The 21,144-nt window shown below is 49.8% G+C and overlaps 1 protein-coding gene across 1 annotated transcript in view; it reads left to right on the plus strand.

Moving 5' to 3' along the window:
• Positions 1–20,903, plus strand: part of GPC1 (glypican 1) — a 203,079-nt gene extending 182,176 nt beyond the window's left edge. The window contains exons 4-9 of the mRNA XM_030495161.1: positions 7,042–7,207; positions 11,591–11,721; positions 13,971–14,090; positions 14,794–14,927; positions 16,114–16,289; positions 16,722–20,903. Coding sequence (XP_030351021.1) covers positions 7,042–7,207; positions 11,591–11,721; positions 13,971–14,090; positions 14,794–14,927; positions 16,114–16,289; positions 16,722–16,939 — 945 coding nt within the window. The 3' untranslated portion in view covers positions 16,940–20,903. The remainder of the gene's footprint in view (positions 1–7,041; positions 7,208–11,590; positions 11,722–13,970; positions 14,091–14,793; positions 14,928–16,113; positions 16,290–16,721) is intronic.
• Positions 20,904–21,144: the final 241 nt, after the last annotated feature.

Raw genomic sequence — 21,144 nt, forward strand, 5'->3', positions numbered from 1 at the left:
AAAATGTTTAGCGGGGACAGTGCCCACAGAATGACACCTCCACCGACAGCAGTGGGGACTAGCTCAGCCTTCTCCTTCCATCAGCCAACCTGCCCGCGTCCCCGTGACAAGCCAGGGGGGTTGACAGTGCTTCCATCAGCCTGTATTTTTAACCCAGGCCTCTTTCTCCATCCCCGAATCTCTCCCCTCTACCTAACCCTGCTTCCCCTGAGAAGCAAGGCACAGATGGCTCACAGCAGCCTGGGGGTGAATGTGCAAACGGAGAAGGGGGGGAAAGGGGGGGATAAGAAAAATACCAGCAAGAGCTCAGCTTATTTGATTGGTGTTAAATGCCTTTCAGATGTACTTAAAGACCCCTGAAGGCCAAGGAGTCCCATCACATTGCAGCAAGGCTGCAGGTTCTCATTTGCTTTTAAGCCAGGCTTCAAAAGAAGAAAGGATTTGGGGGTGGGGCTTTTTCTTTTTTCCCTCTCTTGTTTGAAGCCAGCACTTCAAAAGCAGCATCTGCAGCTTGGCTGCAGGTTTTGGGTGCCAAAGGAGCTGGACACCTCCTGATGGGCACAGGAGTAGCCGGGCTCACCTCTCACAGCACCTGAGAGCTGGTGGCACTGCCCAACCGCACACCGTGCTGCTGTGGGAACAGGTTGGTACTGCCACCCTTAAGGAGATTTTTCAGATGCCTGTGACTTCCCAAAGCTCAACCTTTCTCCCATGATCAGGAAGCTGGGAGGGAGAGGGAGGATCATTGCTCGATCAAAAAGACCTTGTAACTCCTGGATGTGAAATACAGAGCTCGTGCCAGCACTAGTGCCTCTTTGGTTGCTGTTCCCCAGGAGCTTGCTTTCCGCATCCCACACTTCATTCTTTGGTCTCTCCAGCCACCTTTTCAGGAAATAATTGGCTTGGATAAGGAAATGCTTTTTTGGAGTGAGGAGGGTGTAGCAGCTTTTAGCTAAAAGAGACAGAGCACTTGTGAAAACTCAGTAACCACTTCCATGGTCTTTTCTATGCCCTGATATTACTCAGGGTGTTTTGGAGGCTCTTGAATATTTCCCAAGCAGTAAGCATTAGGGTCATGGCAGAAAATATGTCTCTCCTTTGCACTTCTCTATTATTCTGTGTGACCTGCCAAAGGAGGTCCCAATTCAGAAGGGTAAAAAGCCTCACACTGCTGTAGAGTCAGAAGGGTCCAGGGTCAGGCCAAGAGGAATTGCAACCCTCTTTTGCCTCCTTTGCACCAAACCTTGTGCTGAAAAGAGGTCTACAAAGGAGTGGGTGTTGATTGGAAAATCAACATATAACCTGGGAGAGAGAGCGCGTAATGGTGAGGCTGAGGGAGAAATGTCCCATGTCTCTATAAAACATGCTTTGGTTATCTGTGAGAATGTGTATCTGTGCAAAGATGGGTGACTTGGGTTCAACATGCAAATCACAAGTTTGATTTGCTCTTTAGAGGCACAGAGGAAGGATAAGAAGGCTTTTGTTTATGTTCTGGAAAAATCTAGCCCATTTTGACCAGAGTGCTGCCCTGCTCTGTGTGTGTCCTATAGAGACTAAAGCCCTGGCTGTCCCAAGAACTGTCTGCATTGAGGTGTCTGTAGTGCCTGGAGTGCCTGTGCAGGGGTGTTTTGCCTGTTTGAGCTGAGTGCTTTCTGCTTCTACAGGTAGTTTCACCTCCCTGTGTCTTTGCTTCAGAAAATTTATAACTCTTCTGAAGTTTGGGTTTAGGTAATATGAAGGATAACTTAGCTCTCCTCAAATGCGTTTCAATGCAGGGAGACAGAGTATGTGACTGCTTGTTATCCCTGAGCCTCCTGTGTTCTGTGATTCTCTGCTTGGACAGCACGTTAATAAAATACATGGCAGGAGCTTATTATTTTTGTTAGAAGCCTTTTACACTGAATGTTTTCTAAATCGGCTGGGGGGTGGCAAGGAATCCAGCTAGCAACTAATCCCCCAGCCCATCCTCTCAGCAAATTGCTTGTGAAAGTCATTAGTTTTACTCTAATTGATTTAAACATTGCTCAGGAGGAGGAGGAAAAATTAGGGAAACCAATGCTACTCCAAATGCTGAGAATTATGTGTTCTCAGTTGTCTGGCATATTATCTCCACATGTGCCCATGCTCTGCTGGCTGGTGGGCTAACGCTGGTGCTGAGCAGGCGGATGGTGAGCCCCAGCTCGGCCATGGGGCTGTGACATGAAGTGTATGAACCTGAGAGCAAGCCCCAGCCCTGTTCAAGGCATGATACCAGACAGTCTGCTGTGATCCTTTGCTCCGGCAAAGCACTTGCCTCCAGCAATTCACATCTGGTCGGATGGCTCCATCAGCAAAGCACGGGCACACCAGGCTTTGGAAAGTGGCCATGGAAAAGCACAGAGCTCGGCTCTTGCTACAAGGCCCAGTCATGGGATAATACCTGATGACAACCTCCTTGAAATGTCAGTGCTTCTGGTGGAACAGGGCTTTTTATGAGGCAGCCACCTGTTCCTGCTGCATTACCTCATTGCTACTCAAATCAACTGCTGTATCCCCAGCTGGAAAGTAGCTTTAATTAAAATGATTCATTGCTCAATACCGATTTGTCCCCTGTTTTGGGGTATATCTTAGAAGATTGTATTTTTTCCTTATCGCTTCATCAATGGGCTTACACTTTAAGGGACTGTACGCACTGACGTCACTGGGGTCAGAATAGAGTGTGTGGATTTTACCCTAATGATGTAGAACAGTGTATTTTAAGCTAGGCTTAGCTTTGTCTGTTTATTTATACCTCTGACAGCTGAATGAGGAGTGCCCTGGCTCCAAGCCATATCTCTCAGTAATACTTTTTTTTCAGATCCTTGGAAATGGCTTCTCCAATGTATTGTGCATGTTCTCTTTACGTCTTATAATGCAGTTTCTAGGTCACTGAGCTAAGAAAAGACTATAGGTGCCACTAAAGTTAAAGGAGAACTGTGTTTCCTTAAAGGAGAACCAGCCAAAGGCTGGGCCAGGTTGATGCTACTTAGAGAAATCAATTATTATCATGTACTGTCTTCATGCTGTGCCAGATCATTTAAAGATGAAGAAATTATGTTGGCTTTCAGTCCATCTGCAGAGTTTTGCATGCTCCTGCTTTCAGGCTACGTGTGATGAATAGAGGACATTGCTTATTGATCTATCGGTTATTGCAAATCTGTGCTGGGAAGCCAGAGGTGCTCTCCATCAGGTCTTAGCTGGCATACATTAGCTGTTGGGCAGAGGGGGTAGGTCATAACTTTCTGGGTTCTTTTAAAGGCTGCTATTTGAAGGGCTCGACTCCTTAATGTGCTGCATGTCCCGCAGGATCAGGGCTGGGAGGGACTCAGGGAGCTGCAAGCCCTTGCTCTCCTCTGCCCTGTGTGGAGCAGAAGTCCATGGGCTGTGTGGAACAAATGGGAACTGAGCTCTGGCCAAGGGAAACATGCAGAAAATACTCCTAATTCTTCGTCCTGCCCTCTCATCCCTCTGTTCTCAGTTCACCTCTGCAGCCTGCCTGTGAAAAAGGAGTGCTGCTGCCAACAGGAGGGGTTTGAGTCATTCTTTGGGGAAAGGGAGTGGAGCCTGGCCTCTTTCACCTGCAAAACTTAATACTTATCCTTTCCGCTAAGAGATTAAGAATGTGGCACCTGCCACATTCACTGGAGCAACAGCTGGTGGTGGATGTGTCACTTCAGAGTGATACTCTGGGGCAAGGGAGCAGGGATGAAGGGTGCCCCCTTGCTGGGATGCTGCCGGCATCCCCACGCCTGGGGCAGTGCGGCACTCCACTGCCTGCTGGGAAACAAAGCCACCCTGCGAGCCTGACAGGCTGGTGTTACACACACAGCTCCTCTCCAGCATCCAGAAATGAGCCTTGCTGAAGTGCAAAAGCAGCTTTTTCCCCTCCCCAGACCTCAGGAGCTGAGCCTGAGCCTTGGGCGCCACTGTCATCCAGTGCCTGCATCCACTGCTCCAAGGTGGGTGGCAGCAGCCCGCAGGAGCTGTGGGTGCAGCATGGCTGGGGACAGGCTGTTTTGGCTGGCTGGCAGCCGTGGGGTGGTCGGAGGGAGCTGGGTTGCAGGACCAGCAGGCAGCTGCCGGCATCACCGGGAGCCCTGGCAGCTGCCTGTGCTCCCTGTCATGCCAGAGGCCAGATGGAGCCCTCTGCTGCCATTCCTCTTCTGCAGATTGGTGTGGAGGCAGGGCTCGGGTGGTCCTGAACCATTGCTCTGCAGTGGGCAAGGGAGTGCTGTGCTCATGGTGTGAAGGTCTTTTCTGTTTTGGCAGAGACACATACACCAGGCTAAATTCTGCAAGCAGAGATCCTTGTGAAATGCCCATGGGCCTGTCACAGGTAAATGCTGTGGTCCCCTGGGTAGCTCCCATACAGTTGCTGGGTTTACACCATACTTTAAAGCTGAGCGTGTTGGAGATGCTTTTCTTTGCCAAGATCTGTCACCTGCCTCTCTCTGTGTCCCCCAGGGGCTCTGGCAAGGTACCAAATAGCTTTGTCTTGTAGCTGCTGTTCGCTGTCGTCTCTGCCACTGGATGGCTGGCCCACACTGTCCTAAGGGGGTTTTCTGCTTAGGTGACCATAGAATCATTGAATGGTTTGGGTTGGAAGGGACCTTAAAGATCATCTGAACCTCAGTTCTCTCTGCCTTTCTGGGGAAGGAGAGGTCACAGCTCCTTTCCTAGCTGCATCTCCTGTTTTCTCTGGAAATGCTCTGGCTTTAGAAGATCTTCAGCTACAGCCTGTGTTAGTGTTCAGTGTGCTCTTACCTGTTGTCTCTTCAGTCGCTATTCAATCACAGCTATTTAAATGCTGAGATGAAAACCTAACTGTTCTTTTGTCTGCCTGTCCCTCCGCTTTGTTGCACCCCTCTCATGTCTCAGAGGCAGAAGACAGCGGTGCCTTCGCCAGCTTCTCCCAGGGCTGAAGCGTGCGGCACCCGTGCGGTGCGGCGGGACAAAGCCTCCATCTCCTGGCAGCAGAGCCGCACAGCAGCCGGCTTCTGTCTGCGGGAGTTGTCCCAGAACACAGGCAGAAAGCTCAGCAGGGAAGCAGAGCAAAGCCAAGCCTTTGCATGGTGTTTCCTGCAGGGCTCAGCCCCTGCGGCCGCGGTGGGGCATGTTGTTCATCTGCAGGCATGTCGGGGCTTGTTCTGGCTGCCGGGGCAGTGAGGCGGTTTCTTTTTGGGTTTTCTGGCTCTGACACCTAGGTATTTTTGTTCTGGTCCTGAAGAACGTTCTCACAAGGTTATTTTAGCACATTCCTGTGCAATGAAGCACCAGCACCATCCAACATGTTTTCCAAGGCTGACTGGAAGTGCTACCATGCAGGCGGTTTCAGGATGGGGGAAGCTTAGGGATTTTCTTTCTCAGTCTCTGATGGTGGGCTCAGTGTGTTCACACTGTCCTAAGGGTACCTCAGAACTGCATCTTTCTGGAGTCCCCTAGAAGAAACTTAAAAGGCCGTGTTCAAAGTATTTTTTCACAGGTAGTAAAGAGGTCAGGGCAGTTCTCAGCATAGCAGCTGCAGCTCAAGGATCAGGGATTTTTCCAGGCCGAGATTTGCCTCTTAAAACACTTTTGCCCCTTTGGGCTCCTTGTGAATGCCAAGTAGCTCATATGAAGGGAGACTTGCATACAGACACTTACGTCTATTTTTGTAAATGGTTTTAAAAGAATGACAAGGGAATTGCAAATGGTCCTGAGCAAAGATGGGAAATGACAACAAAAGGATAAAACACTTCAGCAACACAGGAGGCATGTGGACCTGCTCAGGTGAGACCAGAGGAGGGCCACAAAGATGCTCCAAGAGCTGGAGCAGCTCTGCTATGGAGACACGCTGAGAGAGCTGGGCTGGTTCAGCCTGGAGAAGAGAAGGCTTCAGGGAGACTCTGTAACAGCCTTCCACTACCTACAGGAAATCTGGAGAGGGGCTTTTTACAAGGGTCTGTAGTGACAGGACAAGGGGGAATGGCTTTAAACTGACAGAGGGAAGATTTAGATTAGACATTAGGCAGAAGTTCTTCCCTGTGAGGGTGCTGAGGCGCTGGCACAGGGTGCCCAGAGAAGCTGTGGCTGCCCCATCCCTGGCAGTGTTCAAGGCCAGGTTGGACACAGGGGCTTGGAGCAACCTGCTCTAGTGGAAGGGTGTCCCTGCTTGTGGCAGGGGGTTGGAACTGGATGAGCTTTAAGGTCCCTTCCAGCCCAAACCAGTCTGTGATTCTGTGATATAATTGATAAGAGACAGGGGAGTGCTGAGTTCTGCCAGCAGCTCTGCAGGGTCTGCCAGGTTTTACTCATCCCTCAACTTACGCCGACAGCCCCTTGCCTGTGGCATTCGGAGGGGGCACTGGCTGACGGTCTGGGGGGACTTTGACGTGCTGCAGAGGCTGCTGCCCTGCTCTCTGTGCCATGCACCTGCACTAGCTCTGTGCTTATGGGACCAGGGTGATTTAATTAAAGATGGCAAAGCCACTTCCAGAGTCAGCTCTGCAAAGCATGGGCTGCACGTGCAGTGCCTGCAAGCCGCTGGCATGGCATGTGTTGGCCCACTTCACCGGCTGCCTGCAGCTCCTGAAGTGCTGTCAGAGAGCAGTCACTTCCCAGTGTCGAGTGCTCTTGATTGCCCATATTTCTGGAATTGTTCAAGTCTTCCCCCAACACCATTCTCCTTTCCAGCTGAGAACTTTCCATGTCCAGGTCCCCGCTGTGCGTCCCCCCAGGAAGCCGCAGATGCAGTTTGTAGTGGGACACCTGCATGTGCCAGGCAGTGACAACAAACCCTTCCTGCAGAAAAGGCATGGTGGTGGCACTGGTTGCAGAGGCTCCAGGGGCACATGTGTGTTGGGGTCACGGTTACAGGGTGGGCAGCTGGGGCTGTCCTTGTAGCCACCAGACGTGGCTGGAAGGGGGATGGCACTCAGCCGTCCAACACAATCCAAACACAATCAAGGAACCCCAGAGACTGGGGAAGTTTGCCACATGCCCCCCGACCAGCCTGTGTGCCTGACTGCCGTCTGTCTCCCCCAGGTATCTCTCAGCCACGAATGCACTCGTGCCATCATGAAGCTGATGTACTGCCCGCACTGCCGGGGCATGTCCAGCGTGAAGCCCTGCAACAACTACTGCCTGAACGTCGTGAAGGGCTGCCTGGCCAACCAAGCAGACCTGAACACCGAGTGGAAGTACCTGATGGGTAAGGTGGCCTTCCTCTGCTGCAGCACGGCTGCCTCTCACAGCACCTTTTGAACTCTCTGAGGCAGTGTTTGGTGGGTAAAGAAGGGACTCTTGGAGGCTCTTTCACACTATGGTTTCTCTGTCTGTGATCTAATGCCTAGAAGCTACTGCATGACATTTTGTTGGGCTTTAATACTGTTAGAAAGAGCACTGTTGGCAGGGATAACAAGGGTTTGAAGAGTTGCCTGTGCTCATTTGGGATTGCCCACACTTTGCACTCAAGTAATTCTTCCTTCCCTCCCAAGTGCTGAATCTTCAGGACAGATCCTTCCACCTGTACACTGTCAGAGCTGCCTCCTTGTTCATAGCAGAGCACTTGTGAGAGCACAGGAGAAGCACTTCCTGCCCTCCTTGGGGGGTAGTCCAGAGATATGAAGCCATAAACTGCTTCCGTGGGTGGAGAGCAAAGGGATCAGAATCATGTACTTTTAAACAGAAAGAGGTGTCTTAAACAAACACATGGGGAGGAGGAATTTACAGGCATCACCAGGAATGGGAAAATTAGACTTGTATTTTAAATAAGAGTTCTTTTTGGTTTTGTTGTGTCACTCAGCTAAGATGATGGATATTTTAAAGTGGGTTGTATGTGTATAGAGGTGTCATTTTCATTGAGTTTAAAGCAAAAATCATCACTGTGACAGTGTGGTCTGGTCTCCTGTGCATCACTGGCTGGAGAACTTCAGACAGGCTTTTCTGCAGGAAATCCTGCATTGCTTGGTCAGACCCAGGCATCTCTTTTAAGAAGACCTGAGGTGTCACTCAGCTGATCTTCCAGAACCTGTGGCTCCTGGTTTAAATGTGAGCTATGGCTGAGAGTAGCCTGTGGAGCTGATAGAGCTGATTAAGGCTGGTGAGGGTCTGTATTTAGAAAACAGTGTGTTTGTGTTACAGCACACATCTGAAGTCCGTCAAGGGAGGTTGTTTGCAGTAGTAAAGCTCTCACTCTTCCTTGTGCCCACAGAGCATCACCCAGCAAGCTTCTCTTTCTCTCCCACATCGTACATTTAGACCTGAGGGAGCCTTGATGTTCGCCTGGGCTCATGGAAAGCAAGCACCAGAGGAGATAAGCTTTGGACTTGGCTTTTTCCCTTGCGTTGGCACTGGCTGCCTGGCCAGCAAGACTGCCAGCTCACTGGCCAGCTGCAGCCCAACAGGCTGGTTCAGGCTTGGCATGTGGCATAGTTAACAATAAAAAACCCTGCTTAGGTTCAAAGAGTGTCATCTGCCTCTCAAAGGACACTGCAAAGTAAATACGGAACCCAGAGGCCAGTGCACTTGCTCAGGGAGGTGCATTGGTGGCAGCTGCCCACCTTGCTCTAATGATGTTGGGGGCTAACGAACCGAGTGGCATCTTACTGCAGCTAATTGGGAGCACTACCCATGCAAGCAACTTGGGAGGCTGCTGCAAAAGAGAGGGAGAAATATTCCCTTCCCCAAGGGCTTACACCAGGATTTTGATGGCGCTTTGGCCTTTCTGACCAGAGCAAGCCAACTGTTCCCTGTCACTGCTCCCCTGGCAGGATGACTGCCCTTCTCCCAGAAGGTCAGCATACAGCTCTGCCTGATTGACAGGGAGGCAGTTCCGGGTGCATTTTGCACTTATTCTGGCTTCCTCTTCCCCAAGGGACACTGTCAAGGGGTGACAGCTAGGAGGATACTAGATCTTCTTTCAAACTGCAGTTGTACATTTGAGTGTCAGAGGTCACCATTTGATCAAGGACTGGAGCAAAATGTAGAGTCAAAGGTAGCAGTTCACTGCATTGTCCATTCTTCACCCTTCTCCAGGCCCTTCTCTATAGCTGGAGTTACACAGTGCTACTCTTTCAATTTGACAAATTAGGGCAGGTCAAATTAAGAGAGATTTTTATAGTAAGTGGTGGTTCAGACATAATGTATCACTAATTTGGGGGTGCAGCCTTTGATTTAAATGTCTGTATCTCATAATTAGTGTCTCTGCAAGCTCAAATTGTCTGGAAAATACAGTCTCAGAGATGACACTGCAACTCCTGAGTGGCAGCAAAGTTAAATTGAAAGCTTTTTAATGCTGCAGGAGATGCTATTTCAGTGTTACCCCCCTTGTATGGCATGTGTAGCTTTAGAAATCAGCACTGCCATAGGACTGTGTTGCAGGAAAAGAGAGCACATTAACTTGGAAACTGTGTCCCTTGTTTCTGTTCTTACTCAAGCTAAGCAGCTTTTTTCTTCTCTTGTTTTTTAAGTGTGGAAAGTAAATACATAATGTTTGCAAGCTGTGACTTAGCATGTTGTTAAATCCTATATTATAGATCTGAGCAAAGAGTGCTTTGTGATCTATGCTCCAGACTGGCTGAGGTTTGAGCCCTCCCAGTTGTTTGACTATTGCCCTTGCTCCCCACAGCCCAGACCTGCTTTCGGACTGTGAGCCCTGTGGGCCTGATCCAGTATCTGCTGTGGGTTTGCCCCTTATCTAGTCTTTACCTGGTTTAATCATTCTCTGAGAGCTGTCAGGGTCTGACCATCAATCATGTAACAGCAGAGAACAGACTTGCGAGGGTTGAGCGTGCTGTTAAATTGACAACAGTGGGCTCAGGATCAGACCTTCATTATTAACACACTACATCCACTGTGGGCCTAGTGTTGCTACACAAACCTCATCTACAGCTCACGTAAGCCATTTGGGGTCTTTCTGCTGAGTCCTGCTGGCTCGCCCAGACAAGGGACTGAACACTTTCCTAACAGGTTTGAAATGGGGTGGTCCATGGTTGTGCTGCAGCGGGCTGGACTCCTGCTTGAAGGAAATCTCTGTGTGACTCAAAGATAAGCATCAGTCCTTTAAAGCGGTATCACATGTGACACACACCCACTGTGGGATGGTGTGGGTTGAAGGACACGTTTTACTGATACTCCGTTGAACTGCCAGGGGTAATTCACCCGGTGGTTTCATTGCTCATGGATAATGTCAGCAGTACCAACTCACGCCGAATAAACTTTTCTGCAACATCGCACCATCTGCTGTGACAGGCTCCTGCCAGGCTGATGGGTGAGGGATTGGGATTTAGGACAGAATTAATCACTCCTAATGAATAACTCCATTTACAAATGGAACAAATCTCCAACCTAGACCCTGGGATTTGACCCTTTTCGTGTAGAGAAGAACCAACATAAAGCCATCACACTTGTTTTCTTCCATGTGGCAAGGCCACAGGAACATGAAGCATTTTCTGTTTCAGATGAGCATGGGTTACCCCAGCGCTCTGATGCATCCCTTGTCCTGACAGAAGGTTTCTGATGTGCCCTGGGAGAATGCAGACCACACTGGAGCCATCTGAGGTCACACATAACTGAATGCCAAGTCCCTAAAAGCCATTGAAGCATATGCATGGCCTGGCCTCAGGGCTACTAAAGCACAAGTGGTAGGAAACCGAGGCAGCAGCAGCATAGCAGTGACTTTCAGAATTGCAGTTTTTGGCTGGCAAAGTCAGACCTGGTTAAGATGGCATTTTAGATGTCCAAACCCAGTTTGGGGTTTGAGATCCTGTTTAAATCTCACGGGACACTGAGGATGCCAGTTTTCCTCTGCATTCCCCAGTGCCCCGAGGCCCATGAGTCTATAGGCTGTCCTTGCCTCAGACCCAGCTGGAGTGCTGAGAATCATCTCTGAAGGTAGGCAGAGGTTGGTAATTCTTTGTAAGCCAAGCATGGTCCCAAAGCAGCCATCTAGGCAAGAGCTTCCAGGCCAGCAAATGAGAGCTTTCCAAGACAAGAGGAGCTGGGAGCAAGAGGTACCCCTCAGTCACTGCCTGTCCTGTTTACCACTTTAGCTGTGGGCGTTTTGGCCTGCTTCTCCATCTTTATAGCCTGGTATTTCCCTGGCTGGTCACGTGTTGTCCTTCCAGAGGTGATGGTGAGAATTGCTCCTTTTCGCATGCCTTCACTGCCACAGAAGTCATTGCCCTCATCCAATACCTTTGGCACTTTATTGACCCCAATTCTCCCACTTTCTGCTGGCTGCAGTGCTTTGCTGAAGACATGTAATGAGTTAGGAGGGTTAGGGCCATGTATTGCTATGCATTACTTAATGTTTCTGTACCAGTTTTCCTTTCTGTAGCACCCCAAGAAATGTTGGTCACTTTGAGTGAATACAGTTTCCATTTACCATTTGCAGGAGGGGACCTCTGTTCCTCTGCCCCTGAGGGTGGCTTTACTTATGTGCTGGGAAAAGATACTTGGGCAGTAGTGAAAATGGAGAAATGTCTCCCAACAAGCCTGCCCAGGGGCCAACAGCTTACCCCAGCAGCATGAGCATGATCTTGAACATGGTTTGTGCAGAATCTAATCAGAGATGTCTGTCCTGTTTCACTAGATTCCCTGGTTGTAGTGGCTGATCGGATCGATGGACCGTACAACGTAGACACTGTAATAGGGACCATTCACATGAGGATCTCTGAAGCTATTTCTAACTTGCAAGAAAACAAAGATTCGATCACAGCCAAGGTAAGAGCATGTGCCTGGGTCTGGGTGAGGATGCACTACGTGTAGCTGCAAGGACCACATTTTTTTTGTGCTCACTATTCAGCTGAACTAAAGAAGATGAAGGATGAAAGAGGTCAAATGCCCACTCTTTAAATGATAGGAAACCACCCATCTTACACAGGCACAAACCTTCTCAAGTACTTCCAAATATTCCTCCCTGCTACAACTAGCCCAGCCACCTTTAGATACAGACACACAAGGTGGGACTGCATATGCAGTGTCTGTGGGAGGCACGGTGCCATTTGCTGTCAGGTGCCTCTGTGTCTGAAGAGTCCAGGAGTATTTTGGCTGAGCTGAAGCATTTACAGACAGTGCACAGTCCTTAGAGACAGAAGGCAGCTGCCTTAACCTGCCTTGAGGTGATGTTCTGCAGTGGGAACACTGGGCTATCAGGTTGTATCTGTGGGACAGAGCTGCAATCTGGCAATCCATCTGGAGAGTATAAAATAGGCTCTCCTGATGCTCAACTGTCTTCCAAGAAGCATATCATGAAGCTCTCTGCTATTGGTCTTCTATTTTTAGTACATTTATCCACTTAACCACAATCATCTCTGAGCTGCAGGTAAGAGAAGCTTTGGGAGCAAAACCAGCCCTCCAGGGCTTCTGCTTTTTGCCCAGACATTCCCCAAGTCCTGCAGCTATCCCACAGCTAGGGCAGAGGTGCAGATGAAAGGAGTGGGGCAGGTCCTAACTGGGTGTTGGAGAAGGGAAGGGCCAGAAGTATTGCTTAGCCAAGCAGGAATTCACTGGCACGTGTCAAAGCACCATCATCAGCATGCATCCAAGTACTCGTTAAGGTCTCTCTTCTGACATGAAAGGCCATGTTCTTTCTTCCCTTGTTAGGTGAGGCTGAGGTTGTCCACATAAAAGCAAGCCCATCATGTGGGAAGAGATGTCATCATCTGCAAAGAAAGGTGTTTCTGAGGGTAATAGAGTAAATCTGGAAAAATGAAAAGGAGTAAATAGTCTTAATCGGCGTTCAACTGGAGCAACCAAACATGTTTGATAAGCTTCTCAGTGTGATCTGGTGACCAGATCGGCTTGGTACTGAACTGCCATAGGTGTTGGATCCATCTGGTCAGCAGAGAACACCCTAGGAGGGGGCTTTCTGGGCTGAATGTCCCTCAGACACACCAGTGAGACCAGCTGAAGGTCTAGATTAGGACTTGCTGATGGCTGTCAATCCACTAGCAGAAGCATTCAGCAGCTGCTCCTGTCTGAGGTCTTGATTACTCTGCTTTGAGGGAACACCATGCAAGGTCAAATTTATCCATAGGTTCTGACAGCACCCTGGTAACCACAAGAATCTTGGAGCCATCTTTTCAAATCAAGTGGCTTGCTTTGTAAAGACTGGTGTATCCCAAATCAAACTGACAGTGCAAAGGCCCTCCTGCCCTTTGACACTTGATTCAGTCTGGCTGTCTGAGGACTCTGTCCACCAGCCCCAGTGAGGCTCAGTTGCCTGAACACTGGCTGCCTGCAGCAGATGTGTTGCCTGGACTGGTCATGCAGAGACTGGGAGAAATAGGCACCCTTTGTCTCTTCCTGGAGGCAAAGTCTGATGATTTGTGCCTTCAAAGTGCTTCTGCTCTCCTTTGGCTACAAAACATGCCTGGGCAGGTAGTTAGAATAATAGGAGGTGCCCAAAGTTAGGGGGTAGATCAGTTTGGCTTCCTCGTTTGCCCTTGAAACATCCAACCTGATAATGTTGGACACTTCTACTGTCTTGCGCTCCCCTGTTGGAGAGGGCACTCATTTGCTGAGTGTGGGTGCCAACTGCCACCACAATCTCTTATCCAAATCAGAGAATTTCTCGTGCTCTGCAGTCCTGAAGCCCACACCACTGGTGTAATGAGTGTGAGCAGCTCCCATCTTGTTCTTCCCAGAGTCTTATTTTTCCATCATAATAGGAATATATAAAATGGCAAGTAATAAATTAGCATCAACATTTCTGACTCATCCAAACACCTGTGCTAATTTTGTGTTAGTACTGAATGTTTTGCTTGATAGCAGTAACCAAAACCAGTCACAGTGTGCTGAAAACACACCGTGGCACAAGAGTAACCTGACCAGAAACTAAGCCAGAATCTCAGACATCTTGCTGTTAGGAAAGCAGACTTAAGAAGAACAAAAAAACATAACTGTGGCATGCTAATTACTTAAAGAAATAGTATCAAAACATGGAGCAGAGAGTCTGGTTTGTTTTTCAGGTTTTCCAAGGCTGTGGAAATCCCAAAATCAGCACGAAAGGCTCCAGCAGTGAGGACAAGAGAAGGTGGGGGAAGGTGGCGTTGGAAGCAAAGTCCTCTGCACAAGCACTGGAGATGCTGGTGAGTTTGCCTCGGAAGCAGGCGTGCTGGTGCACTGGGAGCACTGGGAGCACGGGGAGCCTGGCTGGAGCAGCACTGGGTCCTGCGGGTCGGGTCAGACCACCCCTCAGGCTGCTCTGTCACCTTTGCTGGTGAGTCTGAAGAAGATCAGATCAGTGAGTGCTGGCGTGGCTTAAGTAGGTCTGACCTTGCCACTCGGCACAGGGTTGAGGTTTCGGTTGATGATAACCAGTTTCTCAGGGGTTTGGTGCCAAACTGAAAAGACACCTTGCCATTGGTGTTATTCAGCCTGGATACTGGGGCCGGAGGTCCTCCTCTATGAGATTTTGGGTTCTGTGGACAATGAACTGTGGGATCTGCCGTGGTCCCACATTCCACACGCTCCTCACTCAGACACTTGCCTGTCCCACCCTGGCAGAGCCCTGCTGGCTCCCACCAAGACTGCTTCTCAGCATTGCCTTCATGGGCCCACAAAATGATCTTCTGGTTAATCTTGTGGTACCAGAACAGTCCTTTGCGTGTAATCTTTAGCCTTGGGTGCTTGGGTTAATGGTTGGTCTTTAGGGGAAGGTTGGTGACACATCCCTGTCCGCATAGAAACAGACTTTGTGATAATACAACAACAAAAAACAATAAATAGGCAGAATCCTATTCTGGGGCACCCCAGAGCTCTCCTGGCCTTGAGCATCCTCTTTGTTTACAGGTTTTAGATGCTAAAGGGAATCTGACAGCTCTCAAGACTTACTGGATCACCCTGCCTGGCAGCCTGTGCAGCAAAAAAGTAATGGCCAGCTTGGTGGCAGATGACAAGTGTTGGAACGGGATGACCAAGGGCAGGTATGGAGAGGGTCAAGGTGCCAGGATAGTAACATTCCGAGGGAGGGAGGGTTTGATAAAAGGCACTTGCACTTCATCTCAGCCAGCCCCACTTGTTCAAACTGAGCTGAAAGGTCTGTCCCTGTCCAGAGATGCTGCATTTCCTGAAAAACTGGTACTTGGGAATGTCAAGCCTGTTGTCATTTTGCTGTGTGTAGGAGAGTTAAGCACTGAAATGCATTGGCTGTGAAATAACTTGTGTAGTTTTGTACCAGTGAAGCAGTTTTGCAATTCCACGTGCACTCGGAAGGCAGAAGGCCTAGATTTGCCTCACAAGCTCCTGTTGTGAGGTTGAGCTGTATTGTTTGAGCTGTTGCTGGAGTTGCCTTTCCATCCATACCTGCTCTGAAATGCTCTTTCCTCATGAGAGGAGGCACCTGGGGTGACATCAAACAGCTGCAGAAACACCTCCCACCTGGTGGTTAAAGGATGGCAGTGAGGGGAGATGGGGTGGACACGCATGTTTCTCTGCTCCTCTCCATGGATCTGCTGGGTTGGTCTCTGCCAGCCTGAAGCCAGCACCTTTGGCTCTTCCATATTTCATGCCCTTTCCTTGCCGGCGGTGCTTCAGATCCACAGGAGCAGATGGGCTGAGGCGCTGTGGAAGGGAGCAGCACAGCTCTGTTTGCTGATTGATTCCTAGTTAATGGAAGCTTCCCTGATGGCCTGTCTGATCATACCGGTTTGGGGACGTTCAGTCATCCCAATGTGTCAGTCCCAACAGGCTTTAACTGGGGCTGAAGGTGCTCTTCATCCTTCCATATAGACAGAGCTTTTTCATAAGACAGTGTCACCATGGCTCCACAGGTACCAGCCTGAGAGCAACCCCTCAGCCCTGCACACAGTCTCTCCCATAGGAAACCCCTCCCCATGCCAGGACAGTGATGCTGCAAGGCCACCAGCCACCTTCTGCAAGCTGAGGTGGCCTCAGAGCAAGCCCCAGGCTCTGATGGGGTCTGGCCATGTCAGCATGGCTCGGCCATCCATAGAGCAGGCAGCAAACACCAGCATATGGAGGCCATTCACAAGCCAATGCCACTGATGCAGCTTCTGTGGGGGTCACTCTGAGGTTATCAGTGGTGTCTGTAATGGGGAGAGGTGAGCTTATCTGGGAAGAAGCATCTCAACTTGTTTCCTTCTTTCGCAGTTACCTGCCCGAAGTGATGGGGGACGGTTTAGCTAATCAGATTAACAACCCGGAGGTAGAAGTGGACATCACGAAGCCAGATATGACCATTCGCCAGCAAATCATGCAGCTAAAGATCATGACAAACCGGCTGGGCAACGCTAACATTGGGAATGATGTGGATTTCCAAGATGCAAGTGAGTTTAAAAGAACCAGAGAGGTCCGTGGCAGGCAGAGGGGCTGAGAAATCAGTCTCGAGGGGGTTGTGGCAACCTGGCTTATGGCTCGGGACTGCAGAGGCTCTGTTTGAGTGCAGACGACTTGGGGTGGCTGGAGGCTGCACTGCTGAAACCTGGGGTGGTCTCTCCAGTCCCAGCCCAGCCCTGCTTGACGGGGCCACTGGTCCCATCTGCTCTGGAGGTTTCTGGTTAAAGTCAACTGGAGATCAGGTATAGGCTTGAATCTCATGGTGGGGATGCAGGAGGAAGGAGGTGGCAAGGGCAGGGCTGGTGGCCAGCGCTCCCTGGGGTTGCAGCAAGGGGAGGGAAGGGACATTGCCCACCACAAGGAGAGCAGTCAGGGCTCACACTGTGCCTTCCTCATGCTCACCCATGTTTGTCTCTGCACAGGCGACGACATGAGCGGCTCTGGGAGTGGTGACAGTTGTCCCGACGATGTCTGTGGCAAAAGACTCTCTAAGAGCCCCAGCACCAGGCAGCCAGAAACGCACGCTATTCCTAAGCAGTCTGGACATGGCATCAATGGGGCCAGCAGCAGATCTTTGCCTTCTGCCTTCCTCCTCCTCCTTTCGGTGGCTTTCATTGCCGCGCAGCACTTGTGGCGGTAACTCTCTAGCACAGCCAGGAAAGAGACTGCGGCCGAGGGCTTCACTTCGCCAAAACCAACCAACCAACAACCAAAGGACGTATTTAATTCACCTTGGCAAAAAAAAAAAAAAAAAAGGAAAAAAAAAGGAAAAAAAAGTAAGAGGGAGAAGAAAAAGGTTTCGGTTTTTTGCTATTTCTGGCAGTGCTCGAGCTGTTTTCTTCTTTGTTGGTCTTCTCCCCAGTGCTGGGCCCTTCTTTCCGTACCTCATTGTTTTACTTTTGTTACTGCCACAACCTGGCTCTTGGGGCTGAAACAAGCCTTTGCTGAGAGGCCTCCAGCGCAGCTCTTGTGCTGCTCGGCCTCCAGTGGAATATGCAATTCATGCAATTGCCCTGATCTCCTCACCCAGCCGCTGCCGGAGCGCCGCTTGCCATAGAGCTGCCCAAGCCACGACGGTGCCGGGAGCAGCGCCACTTGGGAATGCCGAGAGACTGAGCTCGTCAGCGCTGCTCAAGGGCTGCATTCAGGGGCTCTTTGGGGTTTTCCCTCTGTACTTCCTAGGCAGACAGAGATGGCCCTTCGCTTCCAGCAGCATACACAGGAGTGTGAGCAGGTTTGGTGGGTTGAGCTGAAACAGTTTGGCAGTGGACCCAAAAATGCAGAACTCCCTTTTTACTTTGGAAAGGTCACAAGTGGGTTTCTTGACTAGAGCTCGTAGCTGACGACAATATGAAATGTAGGTCTCCTACATCTAAGTGACTGGGAATGAGTGTTAGGGGTTGGGGTTTGGTGTATTTTTTTCTTTGCATGCTAGTTGGAAAGCCATTTTTTACCCAAGTAATAATGGTCCAATTTCTACCTGCAGTGCGGTACCGTCGTAGGTAACAGAGAGATGAAAATATGCACAGTGGGATTCTCCACTTGACAGACAGTTGTGCTGCCTCTTCCTCCTCCTCTGGCCTCAGCTGTGGATGGGAATCCCTTTTATTTGTTGGTAATAAGAAAAACCAGGGACTTCTTACTAACCGGAGCTTTGCAACTGGTTGTGAGAGCTGAGTGACACCCCCCCCCCCCCCCCAGGCCCAGGCCTCGTTGCTGCCAGCCCCAATCCTTAAAGGGCAGATTGGGGCTGGTAGCTACTAGCCCTGGGCAGTGCCCCTGTGCAGGCTGAGGTAGCACATATTGGGGGGGGGGATGCGAGGATGGGACACGTTTTGTTTGGGTTGTTCTTTTTCTTTTGGTGTTTGTTCCTGTTGCATTGTAGGTTTTTAAGTGAATTCCCGTTCTCCCTGTCCTGCGATGCACCTTCCCTAGCCTCTGCAGGGATGGGGCATGACAGCGGGTCAGACACCCGCTGGCAGCTCCGTTTTGGCTCAGGGAAGGGCCAGGCTCACCCTCTGCCACCCCATCCCATCACACACCAGCCTCTGGAACACACAGGTTCCTAACCCTGAAATGGTTGGTAGGGTGGGCTCCGTGATGGGTTTTGAGGCTGGGGGTGGCTGGTGAATGATATAAATATCCCCGTGTAGCTGTAGGAGTGTCGGTGCTTGTAGGGCTGTGTGCTTTGGGGCTTCCAGAAGGCTTCTGTACCTGACGAGTACAGCAAGCGCTGGCTGGAGGTGTAGGTTTAGCTGATGTTATAGATACAACACAGTCACTGTGACTGGTTTGGCCAAGAGCTCACCATGGGGTTGGGCTTCATTCGTAAGGGATTGGGTTTGAGTTTCAAATGTGTTTGTACCGCGGGTGAAAGGGAGGGCAGAGGCCTATCCATCTCCTGCTTTACTGGTCTGCACAGCAAATGTTTGAGCATTTCTCCTCTGTCCTACCAGAGGAGATGTGGTTTTGGGCTGAGCAAATGTTATGGGGTTGGGGTTTGGCTGTTTTCTAAGGAGGGGGGCGGGGGGACGACAACAAAAAACCCATTTTTAACATTAGCAGTTTCTAGAATGTGCAATTTAAGGCAAGACGAGAACATGATCAAGGTTGACACCAAAAACCAGTGCAGGTGGGAAATGTCATCCCTGTGGTGATGGTCCCACCTGGGGTTGATGGTACCTCAAACCAGGCAGAGATTTTAGGCCAGTTTTGACTGGCTTCCCCAGGTCACAGTGACCAGTGCTGCTGACTTGGTGTCCTTTCTGCCTTGTGCTCAACTCTGTTTAAGGCTGAGCCTGATCTAATTTGGTAGGGTTTCAGAAATGAAAGCCAGGATGCTGGATGTTGGCTAAAGGACAGACAACACCACTAAGAGCCATCAGAACCCAGGAGTGGATAGATACAAGTCATGGATTTATACAGATTTATTTACTTCTAGAAATATGGCACGTTCTACATTAATTTTAATGCTCTAAAGAGTTCCCGTCTTTTTATTGTCCTTTGTTTTAACCAGAATCGCCAATATAAATTTAGCCTTCAGTTACAGAAATCTCCACAACCAGTCCTGCAGAACCTTTACATCCAAAGGTTTAACACATGGATGCCGAGGTCAGTATTCTTTGCAGAATGGGAGATTGAAAGGAAAGTCTTTGTCATTCCCAGCTGTGTGCAGTTAGCATTCGCTGTCAGCCTCTTACCCTCAAAAGCTTACTACTGGCCTCAAGGGAGCACACCTTAAATGTGAAGCCAAGAACTGACCGATCGTCCAGTTAATATTTTAACAATTTAATAGCCCAAATTATCAGTCCTGTTACAGTGATAAAATTTGATAGTCCAAATTACTTCATTAATAAGGCAAAGCCTCAAGGATGCCATAAAAATTGTTATGCAGGAGAAACCCTGATGCCTGGGCTCAAGCTTCAGTGTCCCTCCAGGCCCCGAGGGCAACTGCTTCATTCCCCTGGAGCCGAGCTGGGGTTGGAGCAGCATCAGCAGCCTCAGGTCTGCACAGGCAGTGCCGGGGCTCTTCCCACTTTTTGCCAGGAGACACATGGTGTTGGTGTTGATGCTTCCCCTCTCCTCGGCCCTGGCTCTGCTTGGGTTTATTCTGTACCTTTCCACACGCTCTGCCTGTGTCGCTGCCCTGTGTCAGTTCTTGGTTATCCAGGTTTTCTGTTCTCTTTGTTGCCCTGAAGTGGTTTCCCTGACCCGCTGCGATCCAGTGACGCTGGGGCTGTGCTTGGCCGTGCCACCGAAATGGCTGAGTGCCCCCAGATACCGACTCGGTATTGCTCTGAACTAAAGCAAACCTAAAGCAAACCATAGTTACCTGACAGCTAGGCAACCGCTAGCACGGCTCAACAAGCTGAAGTCAAGCCCCGAGCCTGCGCTCGGACTGGAGCCTTTCAGTGCTTATAAATGACATTTCCTGGGCCACTGCCTGCTGGAAAACATTGTGACAAAGCTCTTCAGCCCCCTGGCTGTGCTGGCTGAGGGCTGCAGCCACGGCAGGGGCTGGTGGGTGCCATGGGTTGGTTACGTGACTGGGGAGCTCTGAGGAATGGGGGTGGCTGGGGAGGAATGTTTGCTTTGATGTTCTCGAGGTGGTGATTTGTGGTGTCCTGGTTTGGAAAGGCCTCGTACTTCACAGGGATGAGGAGGGGGTGGGGGTCTAGGAAGAATATTAACAAGGACCCTGTCCCTGGGAAGGGGAGAACCAGATATAGTGAATTCCCAAGTGTCTCTGTCTTTCAGCCTGCTCTTTTGTGCCATAACGTGTATGTTTTAACTAAGGGCGAGGGTCTCAAAAGGCTTTGAGAGCACAGCTACTTATCATTTACAGATGACAAGCTGCCTGTTGTTTTCCGGTGGGCTTGGCAGGGGCTAAGGTATAGCAAAATATCTAAAGTCCACCTTTGCTTTAAACAGATGCATTTCTATCTGCAGGAGTAAGAATTATTTCACTTATTGGCATAGCTGCACAGTTATCTATTTCTTTCTGTTACCAAGGTACTTGTAACTCTCTTGCACTGTTTATCTAAAGTTGAAATATGTTCTTTGAATCCTTGTATAAATAAAAAGGCTGGAGACTTACATCTGTATTTACAGGGCAGTTTTATTTCTTCTACATGTAAGCTGAATTTGGCGTTTTCTTTCTTTTTCTCTGTTAAGAAGGCCAGGTCAGGAGTCCCAAGGAATGAAATCGTGCTTTCAGCCACAAGGTTTGTAATGGGCTGATGTCAGTGTTGGCGATAGGGGTTTGTCTGTGTTCAGCCCTGAACACAGGAAGGAATCTAGGCTCATATGGATGTGCTGTGTGCAGAGACAAGGTGAACCTGACTT

This window comes from Strigops habroptila, chromosome 8 (assembly GCF_004027225.2).
Source record: "Strigops habroptila isolate Jane chromosome 8, bStrHab1.2.pri, whole genome shotgun sequence".
Classification (NCBI taxonomy): Eukaryota; Metazoa; Chordata; class Aves; order Psittaciformes; family Psittacidae; genus Strigops; species Strigops habroptila.